This window comes from Sceloporus occidentalis, unplaced genomic scaffold, assembly GCF_023333645.1.
Source record: "Sceloporus occidentalis isolate IW3139 unplaced genomic scaffold, rSceOcc1.0.p SCAF_3, whole genome shotgun sequence".
In the NCBI taxonomy this organism is placed as follows: domain Eukaryota; kingdom Metazoa; phylum Chordata; class Lepidosauria; order Squamata; family Phrynosomatidae; genus Sceloporus; species Sceloporus occidentalis.
In genome coordinates this window covers 99,974,019-99,994,458 of record NW_028316983.1, presented here as the reverse complement: position 1 = coordinate 99,994,458, position 20,440 = coordinate 99,974,019, and the positions used below count along the sequence as shown (strand labels likewise).

Sequence of the window (20,440 nt, the reverse complement as noted above, 5' to 3'; positions counted from 1 at the left end):
TTTAAATCTTCTTGAGGTTTATTTTTGTGAGTGCTACCTTGAAACGCTACCATCTCTCCATGTGTAACCCACCTGTTCTTCATTATATTTTCCTTTCTGTAAAAAGCCTCATGGGCAGAAATCCTTAATGGAGTATGTAGTCAGCATCTTAATTTATAAATTTTCCAAGTTTTTAACAACACTCTTCTTATATAATGACTATTAAAATCTTTGTTTATCCTTTCTTTGTTAAATCAAAGATACACATATCACCCAAATCTTATTTCACCCGCTCTAGTTGTAGTACACTGTTGTTCTCCTGTGTCATCCAATCCTTTAGCACACTATGCAACTAGCTCTATAACATAATTTCAATTTGAAAATTTGAAAAAATATCAGGACTTAAGGTAAATAAAGACAAAACAACAATGATAATTAAAAATTTGACCAAAAAAGAAGAAAAAGAGATAAGTGAAAAAATGGGATTCTCTATATGGAAAAAAGCAAAATTCTTGGGTGTAATGATCACAAAACATAATTCAGATCTATTTAAAAACAATTATGGGAAAATCTGGAATGAAATAAAAATGATTTGTTGCGGTGGAAAGATTTAAAATTATCAATTTTAGGGGAAATAGCAACAGTGAAATGAACATTTTACCTAAATTTCTCTTTTTGTTCCAAACGATACCAATAATTCATAACGAATCAATTTTTCAAAAATGGGAAAGGGAAATCCCAAGGTTCATATGGCTGGGCAAGAAACCAAGAGTAAAATTAAAAATTTTACAAGACAACAAAGATAGATGGGGTTTGAGTCTACAAATTTGAAATTATATTATAGACCTATAACAATTTTACAGTACCATTTGTAAAGGATTGGATGAAGTAATATACATCAATATTCAAGTTATTTAGATAACTTTTAAATAATGTCTTTTAATGAAACTTAATACATGCAATAAATCCTATTGCATTTCACGATGAAATACAATTTTTTCAAACATATCTAAAAGAGGTTAGCTAGAAGAAGAATGCATCCTATGCCTGTTTTCATAGAAAACTACTTTGAAACCATGCCCTTTACTGCAGTGCTGCAACCCTCAAAGAGAGGTACAATTTGTCTCAGCAAATATTCTTATCTTTTGGAGATTGACTTTTTAGAGCAAAGTTAGAAAACAGTCATACTCAATCGATAGTCCAATTGCTTGTTTTTATGACATATTTCCATTCAACCGGTTTCTTTGCATAATCCACATTCAACTAAACCAACATTAAATTCCTGTTCATTTAAGGTGTGTCTGCATGATAGCCTGTTTCACCCATTAAATCAGGGTGGACCTGTGCAGTGGATGTGAAGACCAACTTTTTGCTCTGAGAGCTGAACACATCTCTCCATTTTCAGCCCATAATTAGATGCACATTCCAGCTTGAAGTCCTTTCTGATCATGGCTTCTTGGCCTATCTGGTGAGCCTAGAGATGTTAGGACATGATCTCCGCTCTTGGAAGCTTCTAGGAGCAGCAAATGAACTATGTGGGGTGAAAACACATGGGGAAATACATTTGGGAATGGGGATCTGAGTGCTTTTAGGGAGTGGGCCTAAAGATTCCCACCCATATAATTAAACAATAGTTCAGTCAAACAGGGCAAGGGATTCCATTTCTCTCCATATTTTTTTTACTCTAGACTGTGTGTAACAGTATTTCAATAAACCAGCAAAAACAGAGCACACTTTGCTGTCACTTTATACGGATCTGAATATGCATAGATTTTAGCAAGTACACCAGTTACATTACTATTTGTATTACCAGAATACATACTTTGCTCTTGATTAGTAGAATTTGAGTCAGCAGTTCTCAAAGAGGTTATAGAGTACACAGGAGATGGTTGTGTTTGATGAAACAATGTTTTCCCAGTTTCTTTGGTATCACCCAATGGGATATTTGGGGAGGAGGAACAAGTTACCTACAGGAAAATTTGAAGTCTTAGAGAAAAAATAATTCATGATTTGTCACAGCTATCAAACTCCACACTCCCATGGTGATTTTCTCAACTTTAGATTCTGAGACTTTATATAAATCTATTTCTTCCAACAATTTTGTAGTCCATATTTTAAATCATATATGGCCTCTGTATGATTGTCAAAAAATTGTTTGGGAAGAGCTGACTTTATTGGATCAATAAAATGAATGACAAATTGTAAGAAATCAATGCTTTTTCTTATTATTGCCAGACTTAATAACTGTGGATGCCAAAACCAGAAGAAGCAGGGATCCATCATGGTGGATTCAGGCTTTTTTCATCAGAGGCCCATCCCATTACATTGCAAGAAGGGAGTCTTTGGATCCACTGTCATCCATATAAAAAAAACAGAAGGGGTTTTATCCAATGACCTCCCATGAATACAAACCTCTGGAACTGTTATGAATTAAAATTAAAATGAAAACTTTTAAAAATCTAATCATCCACACAGTCTCCCAATGTTATCAATAGTGTTCACCTCTGAAAGCAAGTGACCACAGTGGATAGTAGAGTTGGGGTTTGCCGCTAAGCCATTCTGAGATGCTTCTTGAACAGGAGTGCAAGGCAAAGGAGACACAACAGCCACTATACCTGTTGAGAGTGGGAGACAAAGTAGAAGAATGCCACAGCTACTGTATATGCTGTATACTAATTTAACTAATGCACAAACAATATAAACTGAAGACATGTAAGAGTTCAGCCAGTCAGAAGTAGTAGATATATACTGAAATAATTCCAGTAAGAATCCTCTTTGTGATGGCACCCAATTTTAAAAATGTTCTTTGTAGGTTTACCCATATAGTCCATTGTGCAGTTCTCCACACCCGTTTATTGCTTGTTGGTGTCATAGTTTCACATCACACAGAACAAAACATCTAGTTGTTTATTATATGCAACTGTATAAATGCTCAGTTAGAATCTTGGTCTAATTTACATAGTCTATAACAGAACTTAGGAGGGGTTTCATGCAGCACTATCTCAGCCTCGGTTAAAAAATATTGCATTGTAATGAAGTGGCATCATCTGTATGTCTGTGGGCATAGGATGAAACTGAAAGGTACTGACCTACTGCGAACATTATAGCATTGCTACACATTTGCTGGCTGATTATTATGAATGGGTCTATCACTATGGCTTTGATTAAAAGTGACCAGGCAGGGGTCTCGCATGTACACACACTGCTTAAAAATCTCCCTCAAAAGATGTAGATTTTTCCTGAACAGGAACAATTCATCTGCCAACTAAGTCTGAAATATTGAATAGATTGCAGATGAGAAACAATAGATTAGAATTTGAAAAAACAGACACATAGCTCAGCTGGCTGAATATGAAGCACATTAGGTACATGTCAACATCTCTTCTCTGTCAAAACATGATATGTAATAGCAAACCAATATCCTTTTGCTTCCTTTTATTTGGATTAGAATATTAATAAAGTGCCTTATCACATAAGAAAACAAAACTGTAATGGAGCTGGAGACTAGTGGCTTTCTCCGTGCCTTACCACACGATGTTGCAGCACTTCAGTTCTCTTCCTGTAGGAAACAGTAGTCAAAGTGAGTCTTTTGTTGAACATTTTTTCCAGCTAGAATATAGACATATTTTTAAAACAATCTCTCATGGGAAAAGAACTGAAATGTTGTGATGTCATGCCATAAGGCATGGAGAAAGCCGCTACTCTCCAGCTCTATTTCCACCTTGTTTTCTAATATGATAAAACTCTAACACATTTACTTTTGAAGTGTGTATCTCAGTTGCATCTAAAGGCTGTAAATACCACTTTGTTCTTGATTATAAAGGTTTCAAAGTACGTATGTATGTTTGCACATTTTTAGAAAATACTGAAGTGTCATAGGGTTCCAGGATTCACTTGTCCAAAAATAAATCCAGTGTGTTTTCTACAGAATTTGACATTAATAAAAATAAAATAAAATAAAGAGTCCATTTCAAGTTGTGTTTGTTTCATACATATTTGCATAACAGTAGTTTTAGAAAAATCATGATTTGGTCACTACTGAACCAGTTTTCTGTGGAAGATTTACCTGCAGGTGAAAGGATGTGTTGTTCTTGGAGCTTTAAAGGGCTACGCTGCAACATTTGGGAGGGTTGCAGTATCTGTTGGTGGAACCTTGCTCCTGTTGGTCTTTGAGACTGTATGCTAGTGTATGAAGTACTCGGTACTTGGGGAACAGTATTGCAGGATGTTCTTGGATGATGAAGTGGCAGCTGATGGGAAGAATTCAACAAGGATAATCCAATTGTTCTATTCTTTTTAGGTTTTGGTTTCCAAAATGTTTCCAAACCATCACATTAAAAACTTCATTTCACACTTAAAATCAGGCAACAGAAGCTGGGGTAGGGGTGAGGTGGAGAGAAAGATGATACTTTTTCCCTGTGATGGAGCGAAAGGGCCAGGAAGGAACAGATATATGTTTAGGGGCAAACAGATGCATCTTCAGGTGGTGCTACATCATTTACACATATACAGATTCCACCATATTAAAGAAACATCAAGAGAAAAAGAAAAGTGGAAAATAATAGTGAAAGCTCTGTGCATTTTACACAGGGGGAAAGGAGGTAAATGTACCTTGCTTTGTTCTCTGCAAAATAAATTCTTTTTCCCATTTCCATTTCCATTTAAATGTGTTTCTGTGAAAAGATGGAGAGATCCAGACATGAGTGGCATGAACATTCATGCTGGTCTTACAATTTTCACTATGTAAGTGAAAGACTTTCTTATCATTCCCTGTCCTCATTTGGAACTTTTCTGTCCAAGGCCTTTCTGATCCTTGAATGTTTCAAGTGACAAAGACATTCAGGGATAGACATACTGTAGTTTAGGAAGGCAGTTTTCATTTCCTCCTTCACGTTTATGTCCTATACCTAAACACTTGTCCCCAAATGATCAGCTGTGTGGACCACTGTGGAGTCCCACTGAGCCCACTTTTAAGAAAAGGTCTTACAGATTGGGATCACTCAAGGATTGCATGTTTGAGTTCACGAAGTGGATTGATCGCTGAACAAAATCCAGGCTGGGAAAATGGGCTGGCCCATGAAGAAGGATAACCTATATGTCCATGGATTGCTCTGATGGACCATCCAGAGAATACATCTACATTACATAGTTCCAGCAATTTGATATCACTTAGATGGTAATGGGTCCAGGCTACAGAATCCTAGGATTTGTAATTTGGTGAAGTATTTAAAATTCTCTAAAACTGATCTCTAGTGCATTTCTTTGAACTGGAAACTCGATCTCTTTAGCAAGGAATTCTACATACCTTACAAAACTACAAATCTCAGGATTCTGTAAAAGCCATCATCATCATCATTATTTATTACTATTATTATTATTGGTGGTAGTAGTGGTAGCAACTTTATTTATACCTCATCTTTCCCCCCAAAACCAGGATTCAAGCTAGTTTGAAAATTAAAATATGGTAGTTAAATATATCCAAGACAGTTAAATCAGTATCAGACTGCTATAACTGCAGAATATAAACATATTCTTTATCATGAGCTTCTGGGAGTAGGGTGGGGGTGGGGGGAACAGGAGAGAAGATCACCTGGAAGAAATCCCACTTTAGCATTTGTAACAAATTTGTTTGGCCCTGTCTTCAAGAGATTTATTAATAAATGTGGAGGGAGTGAAGGGAGAGAAAAACAAGTGAACCTGATTCAGAATCACTGCTGTCAGAAGAGCTGGAATCTCCACTGGTGCTTGCAGAATCAGAGGAAGTGCTGCTACTGCTGCTGCTGCTGCTGCTGCTGCTTTCACTCAGCCGGCTTGGCCCTCCAATGGTATTTGGTACAGCATTATTTTCAGCTGCAAAATGGAAGAGAACTGAACAAAATACTGTCTTGGGGAAAGGGGAAGAGAAATCAAGCAGTATTGAAGGCAGACCTCTGCCAATAATGCTTGCTGGACACAAAAGCACAGTAGGTTCATCTGTTCCCATGGCCTTTTCCATGAAACCACATTCGTGGATAAGCTTATAGTTCACATACCATACCTCCCCCAAGAATTCCATGCAGTTAATTTCAAATCTGCACTCCATTTTTCAGTTATATATTATGTATTGTGTTCACCTACATTTTGTATTCAGTCTTTTAGAGCTAAACTGTCCACTGAAGTCCACCAGCCTCCTTTCTTTCTTTGATTTTTTTGCTGCACAGAAGAGAGGAGCAGAAAATAAGATATGAGGATCTCTGCAACCAAGCACTCCTCTTGAAAAAAAAGAAAAAGAAGAGTTCTTTCTCTGCCCTCCAACCCAATGTTTTTGTGCACATTACATACACACCATTATGTTTCTTGGGTCTTTTTCTCAAACAAGCCATTACGTATTTCTCCAGTTCCCTTAATGTTGATGCTTTGAGAGTTTCAAAGTCTATTTCTATTTCATCAGGATTTGAGTGTCTCAGTGAAGGTTCCCTTGACTGAATAATATAGACCACTCTGCCAAGCTTCTCTCCTGGGAGTTTATTTATGTCCAAACTTAACTGCCTCTTTTCATCATAACTCATAGGCTTGGCACTTTCGTCATCTTCAGATTTGTACATTGGCTCCTCTTGCTGCTTGATTTTCTTTGAACAACTGCAGGAAGAGAATATAAAAATGAGTTAACTACACTGCCAACAGTTTTGAGTCGCATTTCGCACCCACAAGCAATCTTACATGTTCAAAGACATTTTCTTCTTCAGCCTCTTCATTTGCTTCATCTTTCTCTTCTTTTGACTGCCATACTTGTTTTTGACTTTGTTTTTTCTTTTCTCTTTCTGATATTTTCCTTTCTTCCTCTTCAATCTGGGTAATGCAGTTTTAGCCAATGCTTGCAATTGCTGATGAACAGCCTTAAGCTATTGAGGGAAGAAAAGAGAACTATCACTTAGGATGAAATGTTTGTGTGCAAGCTGTAGGAATCCTGGTACCAAAGAAAGGAGAGAAGGAAAATATTAAAAACCCTAGAATGTATGAGAAAGGAGGAATCTTTTGACCCTTTTCCCCCTATAGATTGTGATCCATATATTAGGGAAAGAAGAACGTGATCATGCAGAAGATAGTTTAATAACAATCATACATCAAATGGAAGCAAATAATATTTGGGCAATTAATATGATAATACAAATATTGGAACATTTTTCACCTTAGTTTTATAATGTATATAGGTAGACTAGATAGGGTATATCCTTTGATCTCTTGTTTCTCATTACACCACTGGAATCTTTCTGAGACAGTACAATAAAACAATTTGAAGAAAGATACAGTGGAGTTTTATTCTTTATATAAGGAATATCGGTCATTGAAAATGCCTAATTCTCTCTTTGTAGGTTATTATTCAACCTGCCAGTATGGTAAATCCAATTCTGCCAACTCTTGTCACACTCTTCAAATATTATTCATTACTATATGCAGCTGTCATGAATAAACCAGCTTTTACCAAAACTTTATAGCTGTAGCCAATAAAAAATGGTTTGACAAGGATGATTACTACATAGATGTCCTCCTGTCTCTTCTGTGTCATCTAACAGAGAACCCTTCACTGTTTCACTGTTTCCTTCACTGAGTACCCGGCAGGTAGGGCCTGAGCCCACACAGCTTCCCCTTCAGGCCCTAACCAGGTCTCAGTAATGCAAGCCAGGTCACAGTTGTTGTCCTCGAGCAGGTCGTGGATGATGTGGGTCTTATTTTTGATGGACCTGGCATTGCACAGGAGCAGAGACAGGGTTTGTGGTACGGTTGGAATGACCCTCAGATCTCTTTGGTTAGGAGAGGGATGGGAAGGGGAGATAGATATTACGCATCGATCTCGCCTTCCCCTGGAACGCTGATCCACTCTCCTACCGCCATACCTCCCCCTGCCCCACACTACTCCAATAAGAGCCCCGCCCGAACCAGGGAAATTACCCTCTGCATCCCCACCCAAAACATTCCCCACATCCAAAACCTCCTCCTCACATAGTGGTTTGAGCAACAGATTATGACTCTGTAGACCAGGGTACAGTTAGTTCCCTGTTCAGCCATGAAACCCATTGAGTGACCTTGGGCAAACCACACTTTCTCAGCGAAAGGCAATGGCAAACTTCCTCTGGACAAATCTTGCCAAGAAAACCATGTGATAGGTTTGTCTTATGGTCACTATAAGTCAGAGATGACCTGAAGGCACATAACAACAGTGTTTTAGTGGTCTTGCAGTCTGCCTTCTTTGTCATGCAGTATGTATCTTTTAACTTTGTCACCATTTAAGAAACTTTTAGCATGGGGCCCAGATCCATTCTGAAGCCTATGTCCCTATCAGACTTTGTTAGATGTCCCCTTTAAGGGATGTCGGGGTGTGGGCAACCAGGGCCATGCCCAGTTCAGGGGCAAGTGTCTTTTGCACATTGTAGGTGCCACGGGAACTATGCAATGACTTCCACCAATGTGGAATCCCTTGCCTGTCATTCTAGATTGACCCAGCAGAAGGGCTGGGCCATTTGGGTTCCATCAACTGGTAGGTAAGCCAACTGATGCCTAGATCTAGCTCCATACTGGGGCCAAATTTCTTCAGATTTAACCAATGAAGCTGAGGCCTTTTCCATGACAACAGATAAAATCTGTGTTTATTATTGTTGAAATAGAGCCAGACTGGCCACTGAGTCTGCATTGTACTGTTTTACTACCAGTAAAAACAACAATATATAACTACTTGGTGGTAACACAAGCATTGTCACCTACTTGATCCTGGAGCTCTGCAAGGCGTCTTGCCCTTTCTTCTTCTGAGTCCTCAGAGGAGGCATCACTGCTGCTTTCACTAGAAACAGATACTGTGGGCCTTGCAGTGGAGTATGGCAAAGGCCTATAGGACGCTGGTTCATCTGGAATTTTGGCAAACTGCATCTCGAAGACATCCTTAACAGAAGAGAGTTGGGTAACTTTAAAACCCTGCCATGATAAATGGGTTAGATTTTTTTTTTTAGCACAGGGATGAGAACCATGTCCTCTACCAAATATTGTTGGGCTACAACTTCCATATAGCTCACCATTGGCTAGGCTGGGTAGAACTGTGGGGTTGCCATTACTACTTAAGCAGTTTTACAGTTTTAATGCAATGTATTGTGTTGCATTGAAAACATATTCATTGGCACGTAAGGGAAGATGCAATTACACTTATATCTCACCTGTGGACTTTTCATAAACGGATGGCAACTGTGTGAACAACATGCTGGATTAGGTGATCAGATTCTACAGGACTATTTTTATGTTCTTAAATGCAATTTTTCATTGTCAAGGACTCACTCACCTGAAGTTTCCTTGCCATAGCCACTACCTCTTGGTCAGGAGAGTTGTATCTGTAGCAGTTCATAAACATTAGCCTAATATCAGCAGCAAATTCTTGTGTGTCTTTATACTCATTGTTTTCCATTTTATTCTGTAAAGAATAAAAAGACTTAAGATTCAAACTCTGGGATACCTGTCTGTTGTATCACTACTTCCTGAAACCAGCCATTTTGACAGTATAAGTTTAGTTATTTTGAGATGATGAGACTGAGGCTGCCATTGCTCCATAAATGTGCTGTATTTCCATTTCCAATAACTGGTTCATATTTTTTAGCATTGTCTTGCCTAGCCATTTGATGGAGGGATATTCATTATAAGTCTATATCTTAGTTTTATTATTTATAATTCCCAATAATTTCCATAAAATCTCTCCACCTACATCATATTTCAAAGATTGTTGTCATATTCAGTCATCTCTCATCCGGTTCATTCACAACCTTCTGGTCCATGGCCTCTCCTTTTGCCATAGATTTCCTTTTACATCCAGAATGCTTCTCAAAAAGTGTGAAAGGAAATAAGCAATAACACCTCTGATTCCCCAACTGAAAAGGATGTGATTCTTGATCTGGCCTTTTGGCCATTGCTATAGTAACATCTGGAAGCACCCTGGACTGATCACATCTCCTTTCCCTTACATGTCTCCTTGCTCTCTTTCCCCTTTTCACAAGTTCCACATCTGTCAGGGCGTCACTGATTGCCTCTTCCCCATTCTGTTTAATCTTTCACCCACTGTTTTCTTCAAAGAGTTGAACATATTTGGGAACAGTCCCCCACCCCTCATGTTAACTACTCTTTCTTATTAAAAAAAATACCTTGGCCTTTATGGAGAAGAACTTTATGGTACCTTGCCAGATTTTTTCTCCTTTCCCAAACCAACTTCACCCTCCACTATCCCCTTCAGTTTCTCACAACACTGGTAAATTCAATGAAATATCTTATCCATTTCACCTACATAGTTTGCTTGTTTTCTCTTCTGCACACTGTATGTGCAGCAGTGCTGAGATACCCAACAGTGCCAAACTTTGTGGATATAGAGATACAGTTGACAGGTCTTTCCTTCAGTTAATTGCATCAGATAACAGGGAGGGGAAGGGGGCAGGTAATGGCCATGGGAGAGAGACCGGCAGGTAATGAAAAAAGGGACTGGTGGTGGCTGATGTACTATCAGATAATCACCAAGCACATCATTAGCAATAGCAACTTCATTTACAGTATATACCACTTTATACCACATTAAGCACCCTCTAAGCAGTTTACAATTGTAAGCTAATTATATATTAATTTTATTGTGGTATTCATATCTTGCTCTTCAGCCCTAAAGGCTATCAGAGTGGCTAATATGAGTAGCACTAGTTTTATGAGAGCGCCAACGTGAGAAGGAGATAGAAAGTGGAGAGCTGTGCACACCTATGTACACTCATCCAAAGCTAGGTGAACAGAAATTTATGTGGTTATCCAGTGCTCCAAGTGTACCAAGATTGGAGGTGGTGGGGATTGCCCCTAGATTGATAGATGAAGTAATCTATTCCATACTGTAGCTTGGACCTGTACTAGAATGTTGTCTGTATTTGCACCCTTTGAAAAGCCATATATATATATATATATATATATATATATACACTGCATAATTCATATGACTAACAATAATCTGCATTTGTGATACTACAAGCCACTTACTTTAATAGTTCCAAGATCCATGGGACATTTAACAATGTCATGATAATCTTTGAGTCCCAAGGCTGTAACATCTACTGGTTTATAAAAAGGCCAAGCATACGCTTCATGCTGTTTTGAGAACATTTCTGTAAGAATCTCATTACAGTATTTCAGTGGTTCTGTTATCTTTAATGTTTTTATGGGCTCAGGTGGTTGCTGGGAATCTGGCAAGCCTTTTTTTGTTAGAAGCTCTTCTTCAAACTCTTCTCTGGAGGAGATCTTTGTAATTTTGGGTTCGTTGGGTGCTGGAGAAGATTCACCACTTGCTGTGAGGATTGCAGTAGTAGTATCAGCTTTCCTTTTCACACCCTTTAAAAAAATAACAAAGAGGGGAAGCCTTTGAATAAACTGGCCATAAATCTAACTATGACTTACATGTGACTAGACTGTTTATTCAGTTAATTCATTTCCAATCCCAAAGACACATCCTCTATAGGAATTTAGATTTTAGCTCATAATTTCCCATCTGAGTTGATGTGTAGAAAATTGCACTGTTAGCAATCTTTAGGAAGTTGGAAGGGAGGTGGAAAAATGATTGATATGACAACTATTTATCTATTTATACTCTACACCATCTGAGATATAAGACAGTTTCTGACACATTTAAAAAACAACTTCCAGTAAAAAACAACAACAACAGCTATACATACTAATATATTCATTACAGTAGTTATACAGTCACCCCTCCAAGTCCACAGACTTGAAATCTGAAGATTTGGAAATCCGCAGAGGGGTGACCATCATTAACCTTAATGGGGCACACCCCCACAGTGCATGCCCTGCATGCACATGCCCTATTCAAGCATATGGGGCTTGAATATGCTTGAAATTTGGAACTGGGGGAGTCTGGAACGGATCCCCATAAGTTCCAAGGGCAACTGTAGTATTAAAATATAAATTAAGTTAGAATTTCAAAACTGCTAAAAATTTTATATAAATTTAAGTATTTAAAACTTCAACTTTTAAATCTAAACTGTAGGTTTGCACAGGAAATAACACTGTTTTATTCTGTTTTAATTATGTTCAGCTGTTGACACTAGACAGAAGAGACTACCCCCTCCAATTGTAGTTAGTGTGGCCACTATAGTAAAAATGCAGTTTCTCAGCAAACATCAATAACAATAGCAATAGTAGATACATTTCTATATCGCTTATCAATGCACTTAAGCACTCCCTAAGCGGTTTACAAAGTGTAAGCTAATTGGCCCCAACAATCTGGGTCCTCATTTTAGTGACCTCAGAAGGATGCAAGCCTGAGTCGAGCTTGAGCCCCCTTGGCTGGGATTGAACTCACAACCTTATGGTTTGTGACTGAGTGGCTGCAGTACAGGCAATTAACCACTGCGCCACCAGGGCTCAACACCACCAACACAAATGAATACAGTTTTCCTATTGATTAACACCTGCATTGCAGTTGTTAATGCAGCATGGAATACTGGCTGGGATTCATGATTGAAGTTATAAATACATAACCCAGAATTATGCATTTATAACAGATTTGTATTCACGATCCTATGTGTTCAACATGTAGGGAATACCTAAAGATTGTAAAAGCCCCCAAATCCCAATTTACTAGACAGCACTACTGCAAGCAGCATTGCTCTGTCAATGAGAATGCAACAAACTGATGTTCTTGCCCCTACTACCTTCAGAGATCTCCAGTCCAAGGAGGAATTGTGAAGGACTGTTGTTCTGGAGATTGCTGGAGGGAGGGGAGTAGAAAAGTAGTCTGCTATGAGTCTGTTTGTGAGAACAGACCTCTCATTGCTCACAGTAACTGCTGCCCAGTAAGTCAAGACTAAAGGGAGTGCCAAGCTACTTAGCTATGTAATTGGTCCAGAATACCACCTACCATCATCTTTATATTAGAATTAACAGGCTATTTGACACAAGCTCTGCCAAAGCTGAAATGATCTTAAAAACAGAGTGGCTGGATGCGTGTTGTAAGCATCTGTTGACAAATGACAACTCACTATGTTCCATTTTTAAATTAAGTTTTGTATTTTTATATTTTGAAATAAAACTAAACACTGTAACTATGATTAGCAGAAACAGGCAAAATTCTAACAATTATGTAACAAAGTCAGCTTGTTTCAGCTAATCATGATTAAGATTAATCACAGGTTTTAGATTTGGATCACACTATAAACTAGAGTAAATTCAAATAGATGCTTCCAATCTCTTCCTTATAGCCAGACTGGAGGAGGAGGCAGAAGGGGAGAGAAATGCATGGCTCCCAGTCTCATTTCATAATGATTAACCATAGTTTAGCATTACAGTGAGTGCTGTATAGTGCAGTAATTTCTCAGACAATTCCTCATTCTAAAATCACTTACTTTAGTTCCTGTTTCAGTGGCTGACATTACATTTGATGACTGAGGCTCAGGTGAAGGATCTGGGGCATGTTGCTGCATCACTGTCTTCATCATCCGAAACTGTCTAACCTTTCTAGGTGGCTTCAGCTGCTTACTTTGCTTAGCTTGCGAGATGCCTGTATCAGATTGCTCATCAACTAGGGATATGAATTAAAGTGGAATTTAAGTGAATGACTTCTCATAATCATCCAGAAAATGAAGTTGTAGTTCCATTGGCATGGCCAAAGTACTTGTCTTTTTGGCACTGGCATCACTGGGACACCTTGATCATAAGCTTCATCTTGTTTTCAGCTAAAGACTGGTACTTAAGACATAATCTAGCTACAACAGTCTGATTATCTTTAGACCAACATCACCAATATGTAGTGTGTTGAACATGTTCAGTCATCATCAGACCATTTTTTTGGTGAGAGGGTCAGTTCTTAATGCATTTTTTCTAAAGGTTTTTGTACTTCTTAAAATCTAGAGGTTCTTCAAAGACTGCTTACATTCTCTCTGTGTGTGCATGTGTGCACATACACACATTCACCACATAGCTCATGCTCACTAATAATATACACGGCTGTCTTCAAAACAAAGAACCAGAATCTATCTAAGATATATTAGTGCTATCGCTGTGTTTATTTACTTGAAGCATGATCTCTCTTTCACACACACAGAAAGAGAGAGAGAAGAGAAGAGAAGAGAGAAGAGAAGAGAGTGAATTTCTCCCATGTCAGTGTCTTCCAGTCCTTTAATTTAAACAAGAAGCGTCTATTGGAATGAAGAGAAGAGAAGCATTGCTTGGGATTGCCTTAAAACCCAAGCTAGGAAGAGCATTTGCTCCCCTGTTTTCATAGTTCCCTCTTGTCTTCTCATTTGCAACAATTATCCCTTCTTTTTGTCATGGGAAGATGGCAGTAGCATTGGCCACTTTCTCCCATACCACAGAAAAGCTCCCAACTAATCTGGATGAGATCAGGATCTTGACATTTACAATACACTGTACACACTATACACCTTATTCTATGCATCTGGAACTGGTGAGGATTATTTCAGGTTCACCACATTTTACTACAGCTCAGAGTGCTAAATGCTTTCTAGCACAATTTGTAGGGCGTTTTCTTACCGTCTATATTTTTCCCTTTTCTTTTTGCTTGATTGATCACAACTATTTTCTCTTCTGGGGGCATCTGTGCAACTTTTTGCATAAAGACTTTTTCCAGCTCCTGTGCCATGAAAACAATGTCATCACCAGGCTGAAAGAAAAACATAGTGATCAATCACACTTGTAATGCTCCTAGTTTCACTTAGTGTCAGCTTTGACTGCAGCCTTTCAGCAAGAGAATGTAGGTATCCCCACCCCTGGGTTTTCAAACTATAAAGCACCAAGTCTTTTTTAGTGGATAATTTACTTCACTTTTGTTCCTCATTGGCCCTGTCTTAATCAACATGACTTTCTTGTGTGTAGGAAACCACTACTTCACCCACTGAGCCAAGATTAGTGCAGACTTGGGAAACAGTGATTTGGGTGGGGGCCTACAGATCCCAGAATCCCTCAGCAGTACACTAACTGGCTGGGGAACTCTGACACAATTCACAAAGGACATTGAGAAACTGCAGCGTGTCCAAAGGAGGGCAACTAAAATGGTGAAGGGTCTAGAAACCATGTCCTATGAGGAACGACTTAAGGAGGTGGGGATGTTAGCCTGGAGAAGAGAAGGTTAAAAGGTGATATGATAGCCCTGTTTAAATATTTGAAGGGATGTCATATTGAGGAGGGAGCAAGCTTGTTTTCTGCTGCTCCAGAGAGCAGGACCCAGAGCAATGGATGCAAGCTGCAGGAAAAGAGATTCCACCTCAACATTAGGAGGAACTTCCTGACAGTAAGGGCTGTTCAACAGTGGAACACACTCCCTTGGAGTGTAGTGGAGTCTACTTCTTTGGAGGTCTTTAAACAGAGGCAGGATGGCCATCTGTTGGGGATGCTTTGATGGAGAGTTCCTGCATGGCAGGGGGTTGGACTGGATGGCTCTTGGGGTCTCTTCCAACTCTACAATTCTGTGATTCTATGAGGTTCAACCCCCCCCCCCCCAGATCCCCCACTACTCAATATATTTTATTATATTGCCCTGTATCCCAAATCTCTGAGTGGTGAACTCCAGGGATGCAGATTTCTTTTTGGCCCAGGGCTGGGGTTTTTTTTTAGAAGCCTTCATTCCCCCACATCTCTATTGCCTGCTGCAAATGGGGTGGAGTGGAGTACTACCTGAGATTGCTTTCGATTGTCATGGTGATGACCTGATTTTATTTGTATTTTTTTCCTGTATCCTTTGTTTTGTTGTTCATTAGGTCTGTTTTAAAATTTGTCTGTTATAATGAGTTTTGTAGCCATCGCATATTCAGTAATTACACTGATAAATGTGATTTCTGCATCGTGTGTTTTTGAGCATGTTTGAATTTATGCAAAGGCCTTTGGCAAAAAGCTACAGAAATTGGAGTCTCTGTGTGTGGTTTCCTCAGCAGAAGTCACTGGAGACTAATGATGTCTCAGTGACAGAGGTTTAGTTATGCATGTGACCAGATGTCATAACTCCAAAGGAAGATAAGACACTGCAAAATGTAGCACATTCAAGAAAGATGTAGAACCTTACAAAATAAAAGCAAAAACCACTAATATAAATATAAATTCATTTCATATGGTTTATGTACAACTATATTACATATACTTTATTATGTACTCGTCCGTATTTTTCTGATGAACTTATCTTCATTAAAATGGCTTGCTGGCTTGCAGTATACTTATAGAACTCTCTGCAAAATTGTACTATACTAGCAACAAATCTTGGCTGAATCTACATTAAAATTATTTCTGCCACTTGTCCATTATGCTGGAATTAAGGAAAAACCCCTTTCAACATTTGCACCATGTCCTCAAGCAGCCCATTGCCTAACACATTTGCTGTCTTTTCCCCCTCTGAGAAACAAACTCATTTCTAAGCTCTGGGGGGAAGTCTTGTCTTCTGATGCTCCTAGGAAAAAAGAACTTTAGAATATGCCATCCTATGCAGTAAGGATAGGCTGGCAAGCAAAGGAACAACAAATGTGGTGCTCTTAATGAGCTTGTTAGTCATGCTCAAAATGGAGGACATTTTGGAATTCTTCCTAGACATAACATTTAAATGTAGGACATGTCTTGGAAAAGGAGAACATCTGGTCACCCTGTGTGTACTGGCTGAGCATAAGACAGGGCCTTGCAGCATTAGCTGTCAGGGCACTACCACACAAGCCCCACTCTTGCAGCAATCGCATCAGGTTTATAAACATGAAAATATAGCACTTTAAGAGCAGAGATCATGGCACGTTTTCTCAATCACACAACACCACACTCTCTTCTTGACTGATCCTCAACCCTACCTTTCTGCCCTATGCCCTACCCAGCATTCCTTCAGGTTATTTTATTTTTATATTTATATCCCCCGCCTCCCCCCACTATTTCATGCAGTTCCAGAGCTATGCTACTACAAGTTAAATTTTTTAAAAATTGAAAAGAAATAGAAAGAATAATAAGGGGAATCAGGCTGCTTGGGAATAGCAAGTGGGGGAGACAGGAGGAGAAGAGAGAGACACCAACACCACGTGACTTCAAATTTTGCAATTGCCCCAACAGCAATTTTTTTCACTTGGGGACTACTGTGATTGTGAGGTCCTTGACAGGAGTCCCCCAGCAATGAAAAGGGGAAAGAGCAGCCACATGGTGGAGGCATCATGGTGTGATAAGTATCACCAAAGCTGCTTTTTTCCTGGTGTAATCATGGTTAGCCATGTGTAGTATCTCCTCAAACACTCTCCTATTCCTCATCAGTTTTCTAAGGGAACGCTAACACCAGATGGTTTCCTGAAAAGAGCAAATTAACTATCTGCCTCCTCTTTTTAGGTGCAGGATACTTCCAGAAGAAGAATTCAGTAATGTTACCATGCAAATGAAGTTATGTAGCTATTCCATCTCTCTTCCCTTAACAGATCTTCTGTTGCAAGGAAAGTAAAAAGAGAGAGGTGGTGGCAATGGTTGTTGTGGTGAGGAAACAAAAGAGTTACAAATGAAAAACTGTTTGGACATACAAGAGGCATGTGGAAAATTCAGTATATGAAGCAGAACAACTGTGAGATATAAACCTTGCCTAGAAGCATGCCTACCATCCCAGTACTGACAACTTAAAACAGCTAGGCTACAGGTCCCCTCCCCACTTCTTAGTACAAGGGTGGGCAAAGTATGGTCCGTAAGTCATGTGTGACCTGAAACTCCCCTGACACAGAAAGCCTCTCACAAAATTTCTTGCAAAAAAAAGCTTTATCATTTCTGAAAGAGTCCAGCAGTTTTTGCATTGAGGTGGTTGCACAGTCAACAAACTCTCAAAATCGGTAACAGATGTGGATGTCAGTTTTGACTTCTAAAAATGTTGGTATTTAAAAAAAATAATATATATATATATATATATATATATATATATATATAGTTTTGTTTTACCTATTTGTGCAAGCTCCAGCATGGTGTAGTGGTTTGAGTGTTGGACTATCTCTCTGGAGACCAGGGTTCAATTCCCAGCTTGGCCATGAAACCACTGGGTGACCTGGTCAAGTCACACATTTTCAGCCCCTGGGGAAGGCAATGGTAAACTTCCTCTGAACAAATCTTGCCCCCTCCCCTAAAAAAACCATGATAGGCTTGCCTTAGGGTTGCCATAAGTCAAAAATGAATTGAAGGCACACAACAACAACAACAACAATCTGTTTACAAACATAGGATCTGGGCTGTAAAGAATTCCTAAATGGCCATTCTGACCACCCTAAATCTATGACAGTACAATTGTATCCACGTCTATGAAGGTAAATTTGATGCAAACTGCTGGAATGGTGGATGCCTTGAAACAACAGTAAAAAATATAATTCCAGCCATAAACAGTTACATGACCAAAATACACATGTTTTGTAGGTGAATGGGAACACAACTACAAAAACAGAAATTTGTTACAAATAACAACCACCACCACCTTCAAGAAACAGGGAATGTTGTGGCAAACAATAGCCAAGAAGCCAATAACCAAGAATGACAGAGCTCCATTTTACAAAGTCTATTTATGCTCACCCAACTCATCTTTTACTCCTTGTCCTTTGTCTAACTGGAGGATTTTTTTTAGCAGCATTGGCTAAAAAAAGAATGTGAAGGAAGGAATGTAGTCAACGTTTTTTGTGGGTTTTTCAGGCTATGTGGCCATGTTCTAGAAGAGTTTATTCCTGACATTTCGCCAGCATCTGTGACTGGCATCTTCCAGAAAAAACTATTCTGAAGAAAGTCTGGGAGAACACAGCCTTTGCGTGTTTGGGTTTCAGCAGTATGTTTGCAGTACAGTGCAATAAAAGCTTGATCTGGGAAAGAATGGGATTCTGCTCTAGCCAACTGTATTGTACCTGCATGTACCCGCTTACAAAAGGCAAGGTAAACAGCAGCTGCTTCCAGAATCTCTTACTGAGCATGCATGCATAGGAAAACGGGGGGAAGGGGAAAAGCAGATATGCCTGTCACACTGTTTTGCTACCAATATGGAAATAATAAGGAAAGTGGAAGCTGGTGAAGGGGAAAAAAAACCCAATAGTTTCTGGATACATTTTGGAAGGTTTGAAGGGGTCTCTAGAAGATTCAAATGTTATTGTTTACTTATGCAATATTTACCTGACCTGGTTGTTACATTTCATATGTGCGTATTGTCAGTTTTGGATAAAAAAGTTTTCCTCACATTATTTCTACCTATGGTACCAAATTTTCTTTTAAAGACATAATGCCCAGGAACACATTTAGTTTCTTAACTGAGGCACCGGTAGCATAAGTTTGTATATTTGTTACCTGTGAGGATCGTTTTTAAATAACCCCATTCTCTTTTCAACAGGCTTTTCCAAGTCTGGTGGAGCTTCTGGTCAGTTGGGAAAGGGGGAAGATTTGCTTTCCTACCTGGTCAGCAAAGCCCCAGACATGGAAAGCAAGCCACCCCTCAGCAGCCTTTCTGGGTCTGGCAAAGCTGGTGGCCAAGTAGGAAAAGGGGGAAACATACTTTCCCACACAGCCACCAAAGCCACCAGACCTGGAATTTTGGTATTCCTTCTCACCAGTGCACTGCGTGGCACCCCCCTTTGACGTGTCACCAGGTGTGGTCCTCATCCCCTCAATCCCACTAGTGACACCCCTGTAAGATATAGATGTATTAGGAGACTTGCTCATACCTTTTGGGTGAAGTTCCAAGACACAGGAGCATTAGTTGCTTTCTCCATCCCATCATGCCAACAGACACCCTGCTAGTATTAAAGGGCTTAAAATAGCACAGACAAACCGTTGTAAATAAATCCAAAGCAATGTGGATTTTAATATTATACATACCTTGTTGTACATATAGCAGTTTGCAAACATTGTTTTAAAGTTTTCAATACATTCCGCAGCACATGTGTAATAGTTGTGCTCCAGGCGTTTCTGAATCGTGGTCAAGTCCATTGGGTTTTTAATAATATTATAATAATCCTGTGTTTTAAAACAGAAAGCAGAGAGGGGAAAAAACAACCATGAAGATACGCTGCATTAAAGAGCACCGTTTCCTAGCACAGAAAACATATCTTGTGGATTCATATATTGAAAGAGGCACTGCAGTGAATGATATCTTCAAAATAAATAATACATTCGCGAAGGTGTTAATGGAATCTTTTTCATTCAAGGCGGCAGATGTGTACCATCATAAGGAGGTGGTAGATTGAAAGCTGCAACACAGTGGCTAAGAGGACAGGGCTTGTCCAAGATCTAGCAAGTCCATAGCTAAGGTGGTAGTTGAATCCAAGAACCTCCTGATATGCATACTTATCTACCATACTCAAGAAGCATTAAAAAATGTTGTCAAGAAGATCAAAATAGAGAGAGCACTCTAGAAAGACTGCACTTCCCTTCAAAACAAAAGCTGAATTCAGTAACTATAATAAGCCATGGGTTATTGTAACCAGAATTCCTTTGG

The 20,440-nt window shown here is 39.1% G+C and overlaps 1 protein-coding gene across 3 annotated transcripts in view; it reads right to left on the bottom strand.

Moving 5' to 3' along the window:
- Positions 1–20,440, bottom strand: part of LOC149316473 (bromodomain testis-specific protein-like) — a 34,905-nt gene that overhangs the window by 10,127 nt on the left and 4,338 nt on the right. For 2 of the 3 annotated variants that reach the window (XM_089515599.1, XM_089515598.1), the window contains exons 3-16: positions 19,822–19,959; positions 14,521–14,650; positions 13,374–13,549; positions 10,999–11,346; positions 9,284–9,412; positions 8,719–8,892; positions 6,679–6,860; positions 6,305–6,597; positions 6,097–6,171; positions 5,677–5,829; positions 4,591–4,652; positions 4,046–4,229; positions 2,482–2,594; positions 1,802–1,946 (exon numbers count right to left, since the gene is read on the bottom strand). In XM_089515599.1, the coding sequence (XP_089371725.1) occupies positions 1,802–1,946; positions 2,482–2,594; positions 4,046–4,229; positions 4,591–4,652; positions 5,677–5,829; positions 6,097–6,171; positions 6,305–6,597; positions 6,679–6,860; positions 8,719–8,892; positions 9,284–9,412; positions 10,999–11,346; positions 13,374–13,549; positions 14,521–14,650; positions 19,822–19,959 (2,302 nt within the window). Of the gene's footprint in view, positions 1–1,801; positions 1,966–2,481; positions 2,595–4,045; positions 4,230–4,590; positions 4,653–5,676; positions 5,830–6,096; positions 6,172–6,304; positions 6,598–6,678; positions 6,861–8,718; positions 8,893–9,283; positions 9,413–10,998; positions 11,347–13,373; positions 13,550–14,520; positions 14,651–19,821; positions 19,960–20,440 lie in introns of those variants that run through there. The other variant, XM_089515601.1, reaches the window with a different exon arrangement.